This window comes from Mangifera indica, chromosome 9 (assembly GCF_011075055.1).
Source record: "Mangifera indica cultivar Alphonso chromosome 9, CATAS_Mindica_2.1, whole genome shotgun sequence".
NCBI classification, from domain to species: Eukaryota; Viridiplantae; Streptophyta; class Magnoliopsida; order Sapindales; family Anacardiaceae; genus Mangifera; species Mangifera indica.
In genome coordinates this window covers 17,484,487-17,503,724 of record NC_058145.1, presented here as the reverse complement: position 1 = coordinate 17,503,724, position 19,238 = coordinate 17,484,487, and the positions used below count along the sequence as shown (strand labels likewise).

At 31.7% G+C, this 19,238-nt stretch overlaps 2 protein-coding genes across 4 annotated transcripts; both read right to left on the bottom strand.

The window, feature by feature from the left end:
- Positions 1 to 5,849: 5,849 nt before the first annotated feature.
- LOC123225447 (NAC domain-containing protein 100-like) lies at positions 5,850 to 7,403 on the bottom strand. Its single transcript, XM_044649391.1, has 3 exons — positions 7,063 to 7,403; positions 6,707 to 6,984; positions 5,850 to 6,620 (listed from the first exon to the last, which is right to left on the bottom strand). The coding sequence occupies exons 1-3, from the start codon at positions 7,229 to 7,231 to the stop codon at positions 6,054 to 6,056; spliced, it is 1,014 nt and encodes a 337-aa protein (XP_044505326.1). The 5' UTR covers positions 7,232 to 7,403; the 3' UTR covers positions 5,850 to 6,053.
- Positions 7,404 to 14,344: 6,941 nt separating this feature from the next.
- LOC123225004 (RNA-binding KH domain-containing protein RCF3-like) lies at positions 14,345 to 18,989 on the bottom strand. Of its 3 annotated transcripts, none has more exons than XM_044648828.1 (8): positions 18,823 to 18,989; positions 17,807 to 18,404; positions 16,828 to 17,259; positions 16,471 to 16,728; positions 16,093 to 16,356; positions 15,739 to 15,806; positions 15,357 to 15,423; positions 14,345 to 14,615 (listed from the first exon to the last, which is right to left on the bottom strand). In XM_044648828.1, the coding sequence occupies exons 2-7, from the start codon at positions 18,383 to 18,385 to the stop codon at positions 15,378 to 15,380; spliced, it is 1,647 nt and encodes a 548-aa protein (XP_044504763.1). In that variant the 5' UTR covers positions 18,386 to 18,404; positions 18,823 to 18,989; the 3' UTR covers positions 14,345 to 14,615; positions 15,357 to 15,377. The 3 variants fall into 3 exon arrangements, with proteins under 3 accessions (XP_044504763.1, XP_044504762.1, XP_044504761.1); XM_044648827.1 differs by lacking the exon at positions 14,345 to 14,615 and adding an exon at positions 14,828 to 15,233 and having other exon boundaries at positions 18,823 to 18,988; XM_044648826.1 differs by lacking the exon at positions 14,345 to 14,615 and adding an exon at positions 14,828 to 15,180 and having other exon boundaries at positions 18,823 to 18,988.
- Between the last annotated feature and the right edge of the window lie 249 nt (positions 18,990 to 19,238).

The following is a 19,238-nucleotide window of genomic DNA, read 5'->3' as shown; positions in this document are numbered from 1 at the left end:
ATAGATAAATCTACAAAATTCAATACAAAATGACGTCATTTTAAATAAAATATATTAAAATAACATTATTTTAATACCCAGTTGAACTTAAAACTCTATTCAAGCTTGACCTCAAACATTTTTAAAGCAAGTTTGATAAGTTCAAGCTTGATTTTATTTAAATTAAGTTGAACTTGATTCAACTCGAATCTATCTAACCCTATTTATAACTAAAAAAGTTTTGTGTTGATAATCTAAATATTAATTATTGGAAGCTAATTTTATTTCCTAATTAATTATATTTTTCATAGTCTTTCACTTCCTTTATATAATACTATATGTATTAACAAAAATAGTACTAATAGGTACTAAGAATGATGTATCATTAGGTGATTGAATTATCCAAACATAACTAGCTCGACTCAAATAAGTCGATCTTGATGATGCATAATTGTTTCTTCTAACTATCCAAACATGACTCGACTCTAACGTAGCTAGAAATCAACTTATTTGTTCATCCAATTAATAACATTGTTTATTTAACTAGTGATATCGTTCATTTATCTAATAATATTATTTATCTTATTGACAACTATCCAATAACTAGTAGTGTACTTTTGGATTTAAAAAATTATCGGTTCTCATAAATTTTTATAGTAACCTTTTTAAATTTCATTATTTCTTATTAATCCTTTTATATATTATTTTTATTCAACATTAACCCTTTTAAGTATTATTTTTAGATTTGTAATTGTCGATAAAACTATGCATGAACTTAAATGAGCTTAAGTTACATTATATCTTTAATCTAAGCTCGAATTGACCTAGACCTGATTTAAATTGAATTTACCCTTACTTTTATCATTTTTTTTCTTTTCGTGGGTTCAAATAAATTCATCAATAAAATTGGGAAAAAAAAATTGATCATCAAGTTGTGGGGTTCATCAAACTTACCCTGCCTAGAAAGGGTGACACTTTATGGCGGTGATTGTGACCTTATAATATAAACTAAATATCGAAAATATGTTGTTAAAATTTATGCAATTAAAGACGGGCAAATTGGTCAATTAATAAGCAAGGGTTCAAGAACAACAGAGATTAATTGAGGTGGGCTCTTAGCTATTCGTTATGGCTTCTTCACTCTTCATTGATTTCTTTCTAGCATCGAAAGACAAGGAAAAGGGTCCTGATTGTTATTAAATAAATAAACAAATAAAATAAATGAAGTCCCAAAAAATAGATAAAATTTATTGTTTGTTTTTTCTTCAGTGACGAGCAAAGCAAGGATTTTAATAGGAGAACTCAAACAGCTAGTGGGTGTAATTGGCGAGGACAATGGGGACGTCCTCCTTTAATTCTTCTTCGTCACTTGAAAGCTCCACCGTTGTGCATGGTCCAACATTGTCTTAATGCGCTATTTAATGACTTTCTATCGCGTTTGTCGATCGTTTATTCGTCCACATAATCATCATAAATAATTGGAGAAATCCAATTTGAATTCAAATAACATGCAATGTCACTATAGAGTGGCATGATTCAGTTTGAATGAATCTATTTCAGATTAAAGCTTTAATTTAATAATTTGATTTAAAATCTGTTTATTTGTTCGTTTATAATACTGTTTATCTCATTAATAATATTTAATGATATTATTTATATCGTTGATAACTGTATAATGATTATGTAACAGTTAGAATAAATTTAAACTCAAAACAAATATTATAACTTTAATTTGAACTTGAACCGGCCTTAGGTTAGGATTGGCTCATACTGAATCCACCGTAGATAACTTAAATAAAACCATAAAATATTATAATGAGACATTTAGTTGTTGGGATAGACCTAAAACGGAGGAATTCTATAGAGCAACTGCACTCTATTGAAGCAAGAAGACTCCAGCGTTTACATGAGAAATTAGGAAATGAACTAAATAATGAGTGGTAATTATTTGGTCACTAAAATATGTGATACCGAACAAGAAATATGGGAAATATTATATGTATATATTTTTATATACATAAACGACATATCATTATATGATTAAACATTATTTTATCTTTAATTTAAAATTATTTAACTTTGATATCTTAGATGAAACGGTTATTTTAATACTAAAATACTTGTTTTGGAACTTGAAACCCTTGTTCCTAAATTCACATTGGCATATCCAACACTTACTTACATGTGAAGAAGTTATTGGAATTAGCAATGGATTGATCCAATTCAAACTATTTGAATTTAAATTTGGTTCAGTTTGAATCTTCTCACCAAATTGGGATTGTCATACCGAAAAATTAATTCGTCGACAATTCTTCTTCTTTCTCCGATTATAATAATTTTTTCTTTGACTATTTAAATAAACTAAATTCAATGTTGAGCTTACCAAGAGAATGTTCTTTTGCCGATGTTATTACTAACATTCGATAGTAGGTTATTCATAGCATTACTATATCTTTCCAATTCATTATGGATTGGTTATTTGTCAATACAAGTTTAACTTACTATATGTTTAGGAGCCTTCGTCCAAACGAGTTACAGTAGAATTGGTGTATAGCCCAATTATGTCATAATAAAACAGATGTTGGTGGAGTTCCCTTTCTGTGAAACTTTTGGTGCTAGTTGCCATGCCGTTTGATGTTAATCTATAAATGTGTATGAAAACATTAGATTATATGATAGTTCAATCCCATCAAATCAATGACTAATCGTGTTATATCCCGATCAATTGACAAGAAAGAAAGTTATTTCTTTCTGATTTGACTAAACACTCTATAATTGTCATGCTTACTGTTGGTGATTACAATAGCACCGACGAAAATATATCCAACGAATTATCATGCTTTTTTTTTTGTGATTACATAATTTAATTCTTCCTTTTACTTTAATTATTAAAATAATTTTAATTTTGTTATTATTTTATCTTTATTTATTAAATTTTTAAAACAAAATTGCTTCTATTTTTTATTTAAAATAAGAATAATATAAAAAATAATTTCACACCCATTAATCTTCCATATAATAGTTAGAATAATATATTAATATATTTTTATTACTCTAAATTAAATATATTAATTATTTATATATATTAATTTTATTAAATATAATAATAAATTTATTATCAATAACCTTTCAGAGGACCTATCTTTATATAAATTTTTAAATTCATTTTTAATAATAAAAGAATACACTAACCAAACGCACCCAAAAATTGTATATGCATCACTGAAGTTGCATAAGATTTTAATTTATCCAGAGCTGTTAAAATTATATCCTTCTCTTTCAGCCAAGGAAACAAGTGCTTATTATTAAAATTCCGTAAATGCTTGATGATTTTTTGAGTATATTTATTCGTCTATAATGTTACAGGATCCACAAGTATAACGACTCGTTAATATTGTAATTTAATTATTCGTATGCGCAGATACAAACTAAGTCAATTCTAAATATTTTTTTAGCTCGACTGTAACTTGAATAAAAATTATATATTTTAGAGTTCGTTGAACCAAACTTAAGGGTAACAATGTTATTTTGTTTTAAGTCTAGTTGGAGAGCTAAAAATCTCTGAAGCTCAAATTTAAACTCGACAAAAAGATGATTAATTTGAATTTAAATTAATCTTAAATTGGGTTTTATTTGAATTCAACCCAAAATAGAACTCAATTTTTGTATGGATAATGAGTCAAGATTATATATTGGGCTTTTAGTTCACATACATAACTGAACAAATTCAGGCTGAAAGCCCATAGATGGGGGCCGATATAACCTCAGCGAATTCAGGTATAAGGGGCATACCCAATTCTTAAATAAGCTGAACAGGCTTTCCAAATGTTGGTTCAAGTTCCCACAAAATCAGTAAGAGGTCACCATGACATTAGCTTGAGTTATGCTGACATCAATATGATAGTTGGATTGGCCTGACCTAAAAGTTGAACTGCGGTTCAATATTATTTACTCATTCAATTCAGAAATGAGGTCGTTCATTTAATGGTTTGACAATACCCAAATTTAGAGATTACATAGAACACTCGTTTCTATCACTGGAACATTTGTTCCTCTACCAGTTCCTATTACTGGGACACCCGTTTTCACTTGGAACGCTTGTTTTGATTTGCAACTGAAACCCCCCATCCTTCACTTGCAATACCTTTTCCTAAATTTGGATCACCGTATCCAACAATATTTTCATTGAATTTTGCGTGAAAAAATATCTATAGATAGAGAAGAAAGACATGAGAGCCTCCATCTACCTTTTTCTAAACGAAAGAGCTTTTGGTCCTGCAACCAAACAAGAGGACTTTTAATGAGAAGAAAGTAAAGATGAGATCGAAGTATGTTCCTTATCCAATAGGAGGTGTAGTTAAAGTCCTTGGACAATTTTACTTCCTCTAACTATCAGTAACGTTTTATGCATATAGTCAAATACGCATGTTTACAAGTCAATATCACATCAATTTGAGTTCTTTGCATGTTATTTTCTTATAATTGTTGTGACGCCATAGGGGGGATGCAAATGTGTTGAGTCGAATTGAGTAATGTTTGATTTAATTTTGATTCGATTATATATATATATATATATATATATATATATATATATATGTTAAGTTCAAACTCATCAAATTGATAAAATGTTGATTCAAATCAAAATAAAAACAAATGATTAAAGCTCGATTTAAAAAGAATATATATTTTAATCCTTTAATTTATAAAAAAATTTACTTTTTAACCCTATCATTTATATATTTAAAACTATTTTTGTATTTAAAATTAAACAAATGACATGTGTAATTTAATATTTAAAACTTTTATGAGCTTATAGATATTGTATTCGAACCAAATTATGAGTTCACAAATTCACTGAGCTAACCAATATTAGGTTCCAACTCAGTTCGACTTTAATGAAGTAGAGTTATGAGGTACTTGTGAGTGGCTAAGCTCTTTTGCAGGCCTAACACCAACACAAAAATACTCATATTAGTTGCCATCACAATCCAAGAACTTGAATGCCAAGAAGAGATCAAAGGCATGAGAATTCCATCTATCTGTTGATGTATATCTTATCATTGATTAAGGATGCAAAAAGAAATGTTGATATCTTATTATATAATTGAATAATATTTTATTTTTTATTTAAAATAATGATCAATTCAAATCTAATTGAATTGAACAAGAATCAATTTGAGCTTAGATTGAATTCGGAGCATTGAGCTTAAGCTAACTAATAGTAACATCATTGGGATGAACAATAATACCAAATAAGTAAACACTAACATCAAAGAGATGAGCAAAAATATAAAGTGGATCTTATCCAAGTTGGCTTGAATCACATCTATTACTCAATTCAAACAAGTTTATCTCGATCTGGAGCTCTAGCTTTGACAACTTGCATTTAGATCAATTTGTTTGTCCATTTGGAGATATTATATGTGAATATTGTTATATACATAATTTTATGCATAAATAACACCGTGTTATCATATGAGTTAATAGTTAAAAATTAAAGATAAAATAACACTAATTATATGATAACACATCGTTATTTATGCACTCAGTTTTATTGATTATTTATCACATTAACAATATTGTTCATCATTTCGATAATATTATTCACCTCGTTGGCAATTTTTCAATGATATTGTATATCAACTCAAACAAATTTAAACTAAAACTAGACATTATAGAGTCAATCTAACCTTGAATCTACCTTAGCCTCAATTCGATTTGGATTGAATCCACCTTTAACAGTAACGTTGGAGAGATAAATCATTAGTATTCCTCAAACTCGACCTAAACAGGAACTCCAACTCGAGTTCACTGAATATGGATTCGAGTTTGAGCTAACTCCATTTCTGTTTATATCTAATACAAAATTATACAATCACATAATGACACATTAAAGTTTTTATTTAAATTTATACTCACACCACACAATAATGTTTTCATAGTCCAATGCTTTGATTCAAAGCAACAATTTGTATACATGCATTCGATTCACTATTCCTATTATACACAACACCACAACTTTTCAACAAATAATCACAGAAGATTCTAAATCTCTCCGAGTTCTGATAGCGTGATTAGTTTAAATAATTCCAGAGATAATCGAGGTCTACTGGTCCACCAGAACTTGATGGATGATGATGATCCTGAAACGATTTCTGAACAACTTCATGGTTAGACACCACTGAATCCTGAGAAAACTTTGCTTTTGAAACTGTTGTCTTCATGCTTGGTTCATGATTTTCAAGCAACATCTTCAGAATGGACTGATCTTGCATGAAAATCGAATCCGGGTGCTGCAAATTCGGAAAGTTTGGCATCGTTTGGGCAACGGAAATCGAGCCTGAAACTGGGAAGTTGATATCGGAGTGTGGGTTGGAGGAAGAAGAAGGAGCTAAAAGTGAAGTGTTGTAAGGATCCATCATGTCTTCTTCTTCTTCCTTGTAAGTTTTAATCTTATGGTCCTCCTCTTCCTCTATGGGCTCGGAGAAGCAGGTCACGTGAGAAGAATCCATCAATAGAGGCAACGCAGAAGAAGAACATGAATTGTTCCCAAAAATTGAACCCAATTTCACCATGCCTTGAATATTCATTTTCTTCCCTCCATGCCTCTTCTGAAGCACCCTGGAAATCACCCATTCGTTCTGCCCAAAAGCAAGCCAAAATAAAGCACAAAAAAGGGAAGAAAAACTGAGGGAAAAAAAAAATTAAACACAGGAATTATTGTTACCTTGGCAATTTTGGGAAGATTATAAGCAGAATGTTTTCCTTCTAATCTAAATTCATGCATAACCCAGTTGGTTTTTTCACCTTTTGGGGCTCTTCCTTTGTAAAAAACCAAAGTTTTCTTCATTCCAACAAGAGATTTGTTTCTGTAAATCTCTTTATCTTTGCCTGTGGCTTTCCAATAACCAGCTTTAGTTGCTCTATTTGTTCTCAATCCAGTTGGGTATTTTCTGTCTTTTACACAGAAAAAATACCATTCTTTTTCACCCATTTTAGCCCTCCCTTCAATTCACAAAACACAAACGTTGAAACAACAAAAACAGAAACATAATTTCCAAAACAAAAACATTTTTCACTTACTGGGCAAATCCCAAGGCTCGCACTTGTTTAAATCAGCCTCACCAATGGCTCTTGCAATAAAACAAGTGTCAAGAACTTTTGGTGTCAAGTAGTGAGATATGAGTTCTTCATCAGTGGGATGAAATCTGAACCCTGGAGGCAATTCCATCTGTTCATCATAACTTTCCATATCTCAAATTGGTTGTTGTTAAAAAAATATCAAAGAGAAGAAGAAAAGGTTTAGATGAAAGTGAGAACTCTGAAGAAATGTTATTTTGTGTCAAGAGGAAAAAGTGTGTGTTATGTGGAACAAGGCTCCCTAAATACTGGTTTTTACGGCAACCAAAATAAAAACTGGTTTTCAGAGAGAGAGAAAAGGAAACGTGGTTTATAGGCAACTTTGGTGGGTGGCTTGGGCATAGCATTAGTATCAAAAGTGGGCATCCAAATAACAAAAAGCTTACGGGTTTAAAATTTGTTCGGAAGATATCAAAATAAAACTTTTGATTTAATGATGTAATAATTATAATATTGATCATCAAATTTAAGATTTTACTTATTTAATGTAATCGAATCATTCAACTTAGGTAAAACCAAAAAAAAGAAACTGTTTGATGGGTGGTTTCAAGCTTTCAGCTCTCTGTTTAAACCTCATTTAATTGTTATTAAATTTTGACTAATAACAGGACATAGTTATCAAATGTGAAAAACATATGACAATGACAATATCAATTCAAAGAAGTTATTAAAGGAGAAAATGACCTGAGTAATAGCATTTTAATTGATGAATTGACATCCACTTTATCTATACTCACACACTTGGCCTTTTAATAAGTGAGCGAAGGTAGGAGGAAAGGAAGAATTTAAACTTCGTTTATGAAAAGCTATTTTACGATTTCTTCTAAGAATTATAATAAGTTTATAAAGTGACAATAATTTATTAGCAAATGCATTTATTGTTAAAAAAAAAAAAAGTGAATAGATTTTGACTTATAACCCAAATTTTGGGTGCAACTTGATAGATTTACAGTTTTATTTTGATTTAAGTGTAATTATTTGTTATATTGATTATAAATATTCTCTATTTTGTTCACTACTAATGTCAAAATGTGAAAATAATAATAAAAGACAAATTATTCAAGTAATGAATGTTACGAAATGTGAAATAATCGGAGAACAAGAGATATTATATAGTTCCAGAAAGAAGACTCAAAATTCTCCATGTCAAGTTGTCAACCAAAGTTAACTACTATTTAATTGGGCAAAAATAATCAATTCGGGTTGGTGAAACCAAACAATATTTATTTCTAGGGACATCTATATATATATATATATATATATAAATATAAAATCGAACTCATTTGTTAGGTTTTTTTGTAGTGTTTTTTTGACAAAATGACAAATATGACAATCCAGAATCCAAAATTTTGAATTTTAATTCTATTTTGATGATAAGATTCCAAGTGGACAACAAACAATGCCAAAAAATAAGCACAAATACATGAATGCATATGGGATTGTTCTCATTCAAAGAATTTAGGTTTGGGTTTATTGTGGTTGTCACAATTTGTACACTGTTTTTAAACTTGAATGAGCCAAACATATGAAAATATTGTTTCTTTTTTACCAATTAAGACCACAGAAAATTTTAGGAAATTCTATTTAGTGAGAATCCTAGCCACAATTTTGTGGGCAACCCAAGTCTTTGTAATTGGCATCAAACAGAATGTCCGAAAGTTTACCTAATTTTTCTTTTTCTTTTTTCCTATTTTTATATAAAATGTTCGAATGAAAAAATTATCAAAGATTTAGGGTTTGTGAAGATTATAGTGTTGAACTCAATTTTATAAAATGAGTAATAGTATATGTATTAACAAAATACATATTAACAAGTATTATTAGGTGATTTAATTGTTTATTTTATTTATAATTTAAAATTATTAAATTAAATAATGACATATGATTAGTACCCGTTAGTATCAATTTTGTTAATACATAAAGTATTATTGTTATGAAATAAGTTTGAGAGAGGAAAAATAATAATGCAAATTTTGCATCTATCTTTATATATTGAGATCAAATATATGGAAAAATCAATGTGAAGGCATATTAAAATTAGTAGGAAAATTGTAGAAATGCCAAATAAGTCATTTCATATTCACAAAATAAAAAATTACATTAAATTGTCATTAGGGACGCGTGGCAGCATCAACTGTTTTAGAAGAATTTAAACCGTCTCGGCAACCTTCTTCATCCGATGGCCAGGATTCCATTACTCAGTCAGCGGTCGATTTCCGCCACGTAAGTCGAAAAGAAGGAATAGACAGTGCCGCCGTTGCTGCCGAAGGATTCACGACCAAACTAATCCACGTGGAGAGTTGTGACTGAATGAGATGAAAAGTAAAATACCGAACTTAAAAATCTTTCAAGTGGGCCCTGCTTCCTCTGTTCCGACACGATACCACCGCAGGGAGAAACAACGTGACGAAAAACAATTGGCTGAAAACTAATAATACTAAATAATAATGTTTGAATTTGATTAGTATTAAAGAGTTACGCTACCCAATTATCAATTAATTGTTGGAATTTTGTAATTAATCCAATTTGATTGACTTGAAAATATTGCCTGATTAGAGGCAATTAAATGACTCTTAATCATACTTTAGATGCACAATTAGCCAGGAATACTCCAATTTAACTCTCGCTATTAAGAACTAAAACATTCATGAACTTATTCTCTAAATCATTGAAACAAAAATTAACAATAATTTTTAGTGCACATAGTTTTATTAAATAATGATATCAAGATTATAGGATTTTTTTCTTGTACTATAGTATTTTATGGTGATAATGCTTCAAATTGCCCTATTTTAGCTCTTATCGTCCGGAGACAAAAATCTTTTTATCTGGATCGATATGTTATCAATTTTCTAATTTATAGAGTATTATATGAGAGAGATAAGCAAAGGGTATACTTGTAGTATATGTATTAAAAAAAGGTTCTGATAAGCCTGAAAAAAATCTAAACTAAGAATATAAGAATATGAATCTTGTAAAATATTATTATTGTATTAGCTGACATACTATTTAATCAATTATATGTTGTTATCCTTAAATGATGTAAAATATTCATACATACTCAACATCTTTTCTAGATTTTGTTGACGTAAGATTTGATTAAAAAAGAAACATTATTGATGAGTTTTGGCATTAACTCTTTGTGGGTTCGGCTTGATTTTAATTTATAAAGTTCACTTTATAATAATTTGAGTATAAATATGAGAACAAACCCAGATATATTATATGCGATTAGATTTTATTTTAGAATAATACTATGTATATTCACTTTGCATACATAATTTTATACATACTTATGTGTCATCAACACCCAATCATATAATGGCACATATAAATGTGTATATATTTATATACCTAAAGTATGTACACATAGTTTTATTATTTATTTTATCTTAAATTTAAAATTATTTAATTATATAATAACATATTACTCTCTATACCCTTTTTTTTGTATTTATTGTTAATATATGAAATATTATTTCAAACTCAAATTGATTTTAAGCTTAGCTTAGTTCGGATCAAATTTACCCCTAATGAAATCTTAACCTTATAGCTATGAAATCTTTCAAAACTTTCTTCCTAAGAACAGGGCCTACGTATTTCATTTGATTTGAGGGAAATGAATAATATTATGTTCTAATTTTCCTGACCATTATGTTCTTGATTCTTCGGTGCTTGATGCATGAAACTGAGGTAGAACCAATCTTCAAAATTTCCAGAATCAAGTCTGCAAATAATTACCACAAACTGCAGGGAGCTTACATATGCAGACCCTACAATGTAATTCTGATAGAATTAACATGGCAACTCCGATTCAGTAGCTGAAAAATGAACCGCCATTAAAGTAGCTAGCAACATAAACTAAGCCATGTTCATGTTTAAGCTAGTAAAAGAACAGAAATGCAAACCTCCAGAAAGTCTGTGGAGGATTCGGCAAAAAGAAACTGACCTGAAGACAGAAACCCTCATAGAAGTTAACAAATTTATCATCGTAAATCTAGCATGAAAGAATGAGACAGTCATATAGCCAACAATGACTCGCCGATGACACACATTATGTTTTAATTAGTGTCACAAATTTAAGCATGACATAATGTTATGCAAATCAAAACTCCTCTTTAATCAAACTTGCGGATACGATATCCACGGGTAACAATGAAAGTTTCATCGGCAAGTCATCCTTGGCTGCACCACATAGCCTCATTCCCACATGCAAGACCTTAGATGATGAAAAAAATCAGAAAAGTGGCAGATAATCAAGAAGTTGATTTCCCAATGGAGAACCCATCATTCTTCAGTTGCATGAACAAAGAAAGAACCTAACAAAAACTGCGGAAACAAGAAGAGAACAAGAAGGAGATTGGATGGAAAACCCACATGGCAGTGAAGCCCTAGCAGTAGTTGTTGCTTATAAATAATTTTTAAGTCTTTTTTTTTTTCAGTTTTTTCAGAGCTATTGAATTCAAGTATTAAATGGTGCAGGGTTTTGCTGAAAGAGGGCAGGTATAGAAGTGTCAATTTTGTGGGTGATTCAATGAGTGAAAGAAAGTTGAGTTGCTTGAGGGGTTCATTGGTGAAGGATGTGACTTTGCATGGGTACAGAAACCAAGATTTATATTAAGAAGCAATATGGACAGACAAGTCTCCATCGTCTAAGTTGATGCGTTAACCCTAAAGATCTACTCGTCACCAAATTAAAGTTGGATGCCAAAAGCTTCTGCCTCATTTAAGTCTCTGTAACTGTTTTTTTGACTGGTTTCTGGCAGTACTACTTCTTGGGTCTTTGCTCCTGAGTGAGTTGAGTTAGGTGGGATCAAATTTACTCCATTTAATCATAAAACGACGTGAGGGTCTGTCTAGGGGTGTAAATTGAGTAGAGCTGCACATGACTAGTTTGCGGTTCGGCTCTTGAGTTGAATTTGACTTATTGGTGGTGGTGAGCCAAGTTAGCTCATGAGCTTATAACTCAATTTCTGAAAAATATCAATTAATAAAATTATATATACAAATAATAATATATTATTATATAATTAGATATTCTTTTATTTCTAATTTAAAACTATCCAACCGTATAATAATATATTATTATTATATACAAAATTATGTATATTATTTTTACACATAACACTACTCAATATCAATATATGTTTAAAAGTTTCAAATATTAAATTATACCCATAAGATCTTACTTTATTATTGTACATAAACAACAACGTATCATTATGTGATTTGATACTTTAAATAAAAGATAAAACAACACTTAGTTACATCGAAACATATTATTATTTATAAATAAAATTATACACGTTATTTATATAAATAATTTTATTATATTTTGAATAAGAGAAGATAATTTATAAATAATAAAATTATATACATAAATAAAATAATATCATGTAATTAAATTACATATATTTAAATAAAAAAAATAAAATAACATCATATAATTAAATAATTTAAAATAATATTCAATGACTTTAGGATCCGTCACCTTTTATGGTCAAATTTATTCACATAAGCAATGACAACGAAGTTGGAATGATTTTTCAAAATAGAGTACACCTGGATTATTGATTTTTCAAAATAATATCATGGTTACTGGAATTCACCAGCAACCATGCTCTTTGAATTTTTATGAAAACAATTATTGATTTGAAACCTGGATTAGACCCATCCATCAAGGTTTAAATGTACATCAACCTTTAGGATTGCAGAATCGTGCAGCTGTCCAAATCCCTCCAATTGCATGGATGGGCTTAGCCTCTATTTTCAACTTAGTCAAGTTGAGACTCAATCCGAGTCCATTGGCTAGAAAAATATACTACATATCATCAAATTATAATTTTGTTTTAATTAAATGTTATTCTAATGTCACTTTAAACAGTTTATCGATGTGATCGTCAGTCAAACTGATAAGACCAACATAACCCAAATCAACCCTTTGACCAGTCAGGACCCGATAACCTTCATGCATAAGGTTGTTGATGGTAAGTTGATGGTAACTTGATCTGCATCTATACATCATTCCAATCCACTCATATTATGCATAGTTCAGTACAATATGGCTAATATGAAGTCAATCTTTTATACACTTTCTATTTTTGTACAATCATATAGAGATACAAGGTAGAAACAATATCAGGTAGGTGAACAATGGGAAACAATTGAATTTGCTTCCAATCACTAAATTACCTGCAAGATGATATGCCAAAACCCGAGAGAGATACATTGAAATAAATTAGCCAAAGTTGGAAACATTCTCAATCACAGAAAAACATTTATGATTGAAGAAGCCAACGTGCCGTTTGGTAGATAGTATTCCATGAAAAAATAACATGCAACGTACCATTCAGATGAGGGCTCTAGAACTGCAGACATTTCTTTCCTAAGACAAGCTTCAAACCTTTACCCATATGAAATTGCCAAGAAACCATGACTATGCTTTTGAATTCTCTTTTTTTAGTATTAGTCTTGGAATTTGTACAATAACTAGGAAAAAGAGAGTTTGCTTTGTCTGTCAAAGTAACCGAAAGTAGAGACAAATAGGAGGATCATAATGAATTTTTTCTTCTTTGGGACATCAAGATGAGATGGTTATGGTTGAAGATGAAAGAAAGGGAAGACAATCTTGTGTACTCATATTACACATGAGGAAGATTTTTGGTAATATTACACGAGGAAGATTTTTGGTAAAAAAGGAAAAAACTGAAAACAAAAGGTATTTATTCTCTGCTCTAATTATAAGCCACAAAACTGAGAGAAATTAATTGAATTTCAAGTTTGGTAAACCTTAAAACAAATGTTATCTTAATGAACCGGAAATTCTCTGGAAGCTGAAAGGATTATGACAATGTTTTTTTCTGGTTTGAGAGATCTACAACTTTAGATGAATATTGTTATAGGTTGAAGATGAGAAAGAAATGGAAAAGATTGAAGAGAAAAGGTAGTCAGTGACTGCTTTCTGTTATCATTTTCCTATTTTCTAAAAACTCAAATTGAAAACATAACAATGCATATATGATACAAATTCCACAGAAAACTGAACAACCAGAAATCGGAAGCATGACTGAACATACCCTAAATTTCAGATTCCAACAATGCATATGTAAGCTGCATAAACTAGCAATTATTACTTCAGAGAACATGAATTAACTAAACAGATAAAAAGGCTGAAAAAATAAGCACAAAAGAATATGCAAAAAATTGAAATTGAAAGGGAATAACCTGATAGGCAAAATTAAAAATACAAATGAGATTATCTGAAAAACCATAAAGAAATACCACATCCAGACAATTTGGGCAGAAAAGACGGGATCATAACACACTTCTGTTAGTTTTCTAACCAAAGTCACTCTACTCCACTAATATTAAGAGTCATATAGCCAAGCTGTGCACAAATCAGTATAAAGGCTCCATTATTCACTCTGCTGTGTCATGCATGTTTTTTTCCTCTTTTTTCCAGCAGGCTAGAAATGAAAGGGCAATATTGTAGACAGCTCTACTTCACAACCAAGGAGCACTAGATTGTAAAGACAAAGTATCGATGCCTACCGTTGAATTGAAATAAAGAAAGCATAAAATATCAATGCAACCAAATTAACCATGTAAAATTCACAACTTGGCCATACTAGTTTAAGATTCCAGGGACTGATTTCATATAGATTAAAACAACCATAAAAATGGAACAATGGAGCTGACAAAAGCTAGGTAAACAAAAATTGACACACTTAATATAAACGGCAAAAGATGGAGGCAACATAGTTTTGTACTAAGAAAAAAACTTCAACTAGGGAAAGATAAAAGCAAATAACGCCACAATATAGGCATGCTAGATATACAGGTTCTTGGGAGCACAGTATGTAGAGCTTAGTGAATTTGGTGTCATGGACATGGCAAATCTCAATAGAGAACAAAAAAGTCTTCCACATTTTTTTAGTCTGTATTAAGTACATGCATGAGGGTGGGCCATGAGTATGTCAACCCTGGTTCATCTGGTCTTCCAATTTAGGCAGGCTTCATCAAAAGAGGCAGTGGGCTGGCTTCAGGCTTCATGGATCTCAGCTGTTCAATTGGGAAGGGAGAGGCAACAGTGGGAAAACAAGAACATCAGAATCCTACATATAGGGAGTTGGATAGGTATATATCAAACTGTCATATACTAGTAAGTGACTGGCCTAGACAAAAGGATTTTGTTAGTTATATCAATTAAGAGGGTAAAAGGTGAAACCACAAACTACCTGCATGGACATCACTGGATTCTAGTAATAGCTTTTGCGCCGAGAAACAGTGGTATGGCTGGATAACCTGGTAACAGAAGCTAATAATAAGGACTCTCAGGTTATAAAGCAGCAAAACGATAAAATAACCATACAAAACAAAACAAAACAAAAACTAGAAACTTAAAGCGCACAAATGAGGGAATCTAATTAGAGACACTAGGACAAAATCCAAGGCATGCAAAGAAAAACTCCTATAATTCGTCCTCAACTCAAGGAGTTACACCATCTGTAACCAGAGAGCATAACTAGACTGCATTCCAGGATAAGAAAAAATTAACTGATAAAAAATACCCAAGACATAGGGCAGTAGTAAGAACGACCAAAAAAAAGTAATTCTTACCCAGAAACACCACTGCGTTCCGAAGAATAACTTCCATAAGCTCCATAAGAACTGCCACTACCACCAATCTACATAAATTCATAAAATTATTATACAGCAAATAATTAATGGGTTTTGCAGAAAATGTTTTTTTTTTTACATAGCAAGGAAAATGTAAAAAGCCCGTATAGCAGGGCAAATGTATGCAAAGATATAAATTTAATTCAGGAAGAGATTAATATAACATAGCAAAACTTTAAATACATACATACATACATGCATGCATGCATACACATACACACATATATATTTGTGCTGAAGTAAATTTGAAATGAATGACAGAGCAAGTAAAATTCATAGTAGTCACTAAAATACCTGTGAACCACCATAACTTCCATATCTATCAGTAGCCCCCAAATCACTTGAGCTATAGCCAGCAGAATAAGGATGCCCACGCACATGCCTCTTGCTTTCTCTACTTTCATAGTTAAAGCTGTCTGATCCATTTTCAGGCATAGGAAGATATGGCAGAACTGGCACAAATGCAGAAACTGCACCTTCCCTATCAAAAAGATTAGCTCTTAACCGCTTAGTTACTTGTATGAGAGCATCCTTGGCAAGATCAAGGTCTCCAGATATCTGATCAACAGTTAGCAATGAATGGTTACCATTAAATATTAGATACAGAGCAACTAAAAATAAAAAAGAAAAAAAAATAAGAATACATGTATAAGAAAAGGCCTAAATATCTACCTGCACCATCTCATCATCTTCAGATGCTATTTTTGGAAGGCTATCTTTAGGAAGAATGCGAATGTTAGCTTTAGTCAGTCTCCTCATCTCAGTTATAATAGCTCCTCCTTTACCAATAAGGCAGCCAATTCGTGAGGTTGGAACTAATAGGCGGGTAGTGAATGAGATTAGTCCAGAATCTCTCTCAATCTTCTCACTGCATCTGGGTTGCAGCCGCACAACTGCTTCTATGCTTGGAGAGTATGTGTCCTCAAAATACTGGAATGGTGTAAAATTACAATATGATCAGCAATACACAGAAAGATCCTTCCCATTTATTAATTCTAAATACAGTACAGAAAAATGTTAAAATTCAACCTCCTTAGACGAAATAGATATTAAGCAATCATCTCCTTCAGTTGCTGAACTATCAACTTTGATGGATGCCCCCGATTCCTGTCTAATCTGATTGATTATGGCTCCACCCTTGCCAATCACACCTCCAATATTAGCAGTAGGGCAAACCAACCTAAGGGAAAATTCTTTTGAAGACATCTCATCCCTTGGAGCAGAGTATAAGGAGCGTGACCAGTCACCAGAGGTGTCACCTTTATATCCTCCATAATGACCCATCAATGGAGCTATTCCCACAATTGGGCCAGCAGCAGTTGAACCCATAAGTGAAGTGCTAGAAGAATGCACATTGGAAATAGCAGAAGCAAGAAAGTGTTGAGTCCGTGATGGATTTTCATGCAAGCGAGAAGCAATTTGGTAAAGAGCTTTTTTCACAACTGCAGCTTCCCCAGATATCTGTACACCAACAGAAAAGGCATTAAGTAAGATCAGTTGGAAGCCTAAGCCAAGAAGGTATGGAAAAAGTGATAGCTCCTTCATTTTTATTTGTTTTCGTGGATATGAGTAAATTTGCTACATAGATACAGGTAGTCAAAGACTTTAATTAGCAGAGGCCAAAATGTTATAGTGTATAAAAACCACTTCATGAATACAGATCAAAATCCAAGACATGAAAGCTCGATAGATGGCAGAAACACAAGCAACTCTACCACGCCATGAAGTAATACTAACACAATATCAACAGGAAAATAATATTAAAACATGACCTATCTTTTCCCATTACTATCTAGTGGTAGATAATAAGATAGCTTCTAGAAAGAAGCTACTCAGAAACCACATAATGCTTTTCATATTTTTTGAATAATAGAAGCAATATTATATTCTGCACGGTTGCATGAGATCATATAAAAAAGTCTCAAAAACCATGGACAAAAAGCACAGGCATCTGTTATACAGTTATGCTAGCAGAACAAGAAAAGCTATAATATTTTGTTAAGAATACCTGCACAAGCTCATCTGAGCTCAAGGCACAAGTAGGCAAATGATCATCCTTAAGAATGCGAATCTGAGCACCGGTTTCACTACGGATATTCTGAACTATCTGTCCACCTTTCCCAATAACACATCCAATCTGATCAGATGGAACAAGAAGCTTAGCAGTAACTTGGTGACCTCCTTCTGAGTCCTCATCACCATTCAATTCATCCGCAACAACTTTGTCATGCACTTTGAAGAGCGCATCTTGGGCGGGAGATACTAATTTGCCATCATCTTCAAGGGAATTAGTCTCCTCACTAGCACTATAAATAGTAACCACTCGTTCCTCGGACCCCGGAACTGTCTCCCCAATCCTGATCTTTGATTTAGTGTCTACTCTTAACTGCTTGACAATCTCCCCACCCCTTCCAATGATGCTCCCAATCTTTCTTACCGGGCACAAGTACCGGTACACAGTATCATCAGAACCGATCACGAATTGATCTCTATCATCGCCTGAATATCTCCTCTTATTAGAACCATTGTCTGGATGGTCAGAATGCGAATGTGACCGCTTCCCATAATTATTCCTCTGACCCGCCATTAGCTAAGCAAATATATATCTGATAAATCATAAAACAAATAAAAAACCAATACAATGAACCATCCAAATTGATGTGGACTGAACTAATTGAAGAAGAGATGATGAAGAAAGAAGGCAAAACCAGAAGGAAGAAATCCACAATCAAGAAAGAAGAGAGAAATTAGAGAGAACCAAGAGTACGTTATTTTCTTTAACACTTCCCACCCGTATCACAAATACAATCAAATCATAACCTTACCCAAAAATCATCGTCTAAATTCTTCATGAAACATATGAAAACAAAACCCCTCGACGAAATTTAACATAAAAATTAGAATTGAAAATAAAAATTCCAAAAATAAATAAAAACAAAGTCAATCCATAATTCACATTAACTAGATCCGAATCCCGAACGATAAAGGACAACTCAAACCCCAGTTCGAGAACAGATACGGTACCGTATTGATAGAGAACAACTTCGAGCTCGATGGAAGTCGATGTATGGAAGAGAGAGAGTGCAAGATTTGGGCAAAAAGTTGTTCTTGCTTCTGAGTTGTGTTTGTTTTTGTGCTTGCTTGATTTCTAGGGTTTTGATTTTGACCTAGACCTAGCCTTGCATTTGGTTTCCGCTCTTTTATTGGAACCTGTTACACGTGCAACACAGGCCGTTTGATTCTTGATAATTACATAATTCCCCAAAAGTTTTGAATATTAATGTTTTTATTGTTTTTGTCCTAACTTTACTTTTTCCCTCTTACAGAAGAGAAAACTTCTTTTACTGAAAATATAAAAAAGATGCTACATAAATATTTTCAAACTTGGATTAAGTATAACCCTAATCTGAAAAACGATCTGGATCTTGATCAGCATAATT

Coding starts and splice junctions, on each gene's coding strand:
- LOC123225004 (XM_044648828.1), bottom strand. CDS start 18,385: ATGGCGGGTCAGAGGAATAATTATGGGAAGCGGTCACATTCGCATTCT. Junction 17,260..17,806: donor GCTCAGATGAGCTTGTGCAG/GTATTCTTAACA, acceptor GTTGGTGTACAG/ATATCTGGGGAAGCTGCAGT. Junction 16,357..16,470: donor AAGATGATGAGATGGTGCAG/GTAGATATTTAG, acceptor ACTGTTGATCAG/ATATCTGGAGACCTTGATCT.
- LOC123225447 (XM_044649391.1), bottom strand. CDS start 7,231: ATGGAAAGTTATGATGAACAGATGGAATTGCCTCCAGGGTTCAGATTT. Junction 6,985..7,062: donor CGAGCCTTGGGATTTGCCCA/GTAAGTGAAAAA, acceptor TGTGAATTGAAG/GGAGGGCTAAAATGGGTGAA. Junction 6,621..6,706: donor ATCTTCCCAAAATTGCCAAG/GTAACAATAATT, acceptor GCTTTTGGGCAG/AACGAATGGGTGATTTCCAG.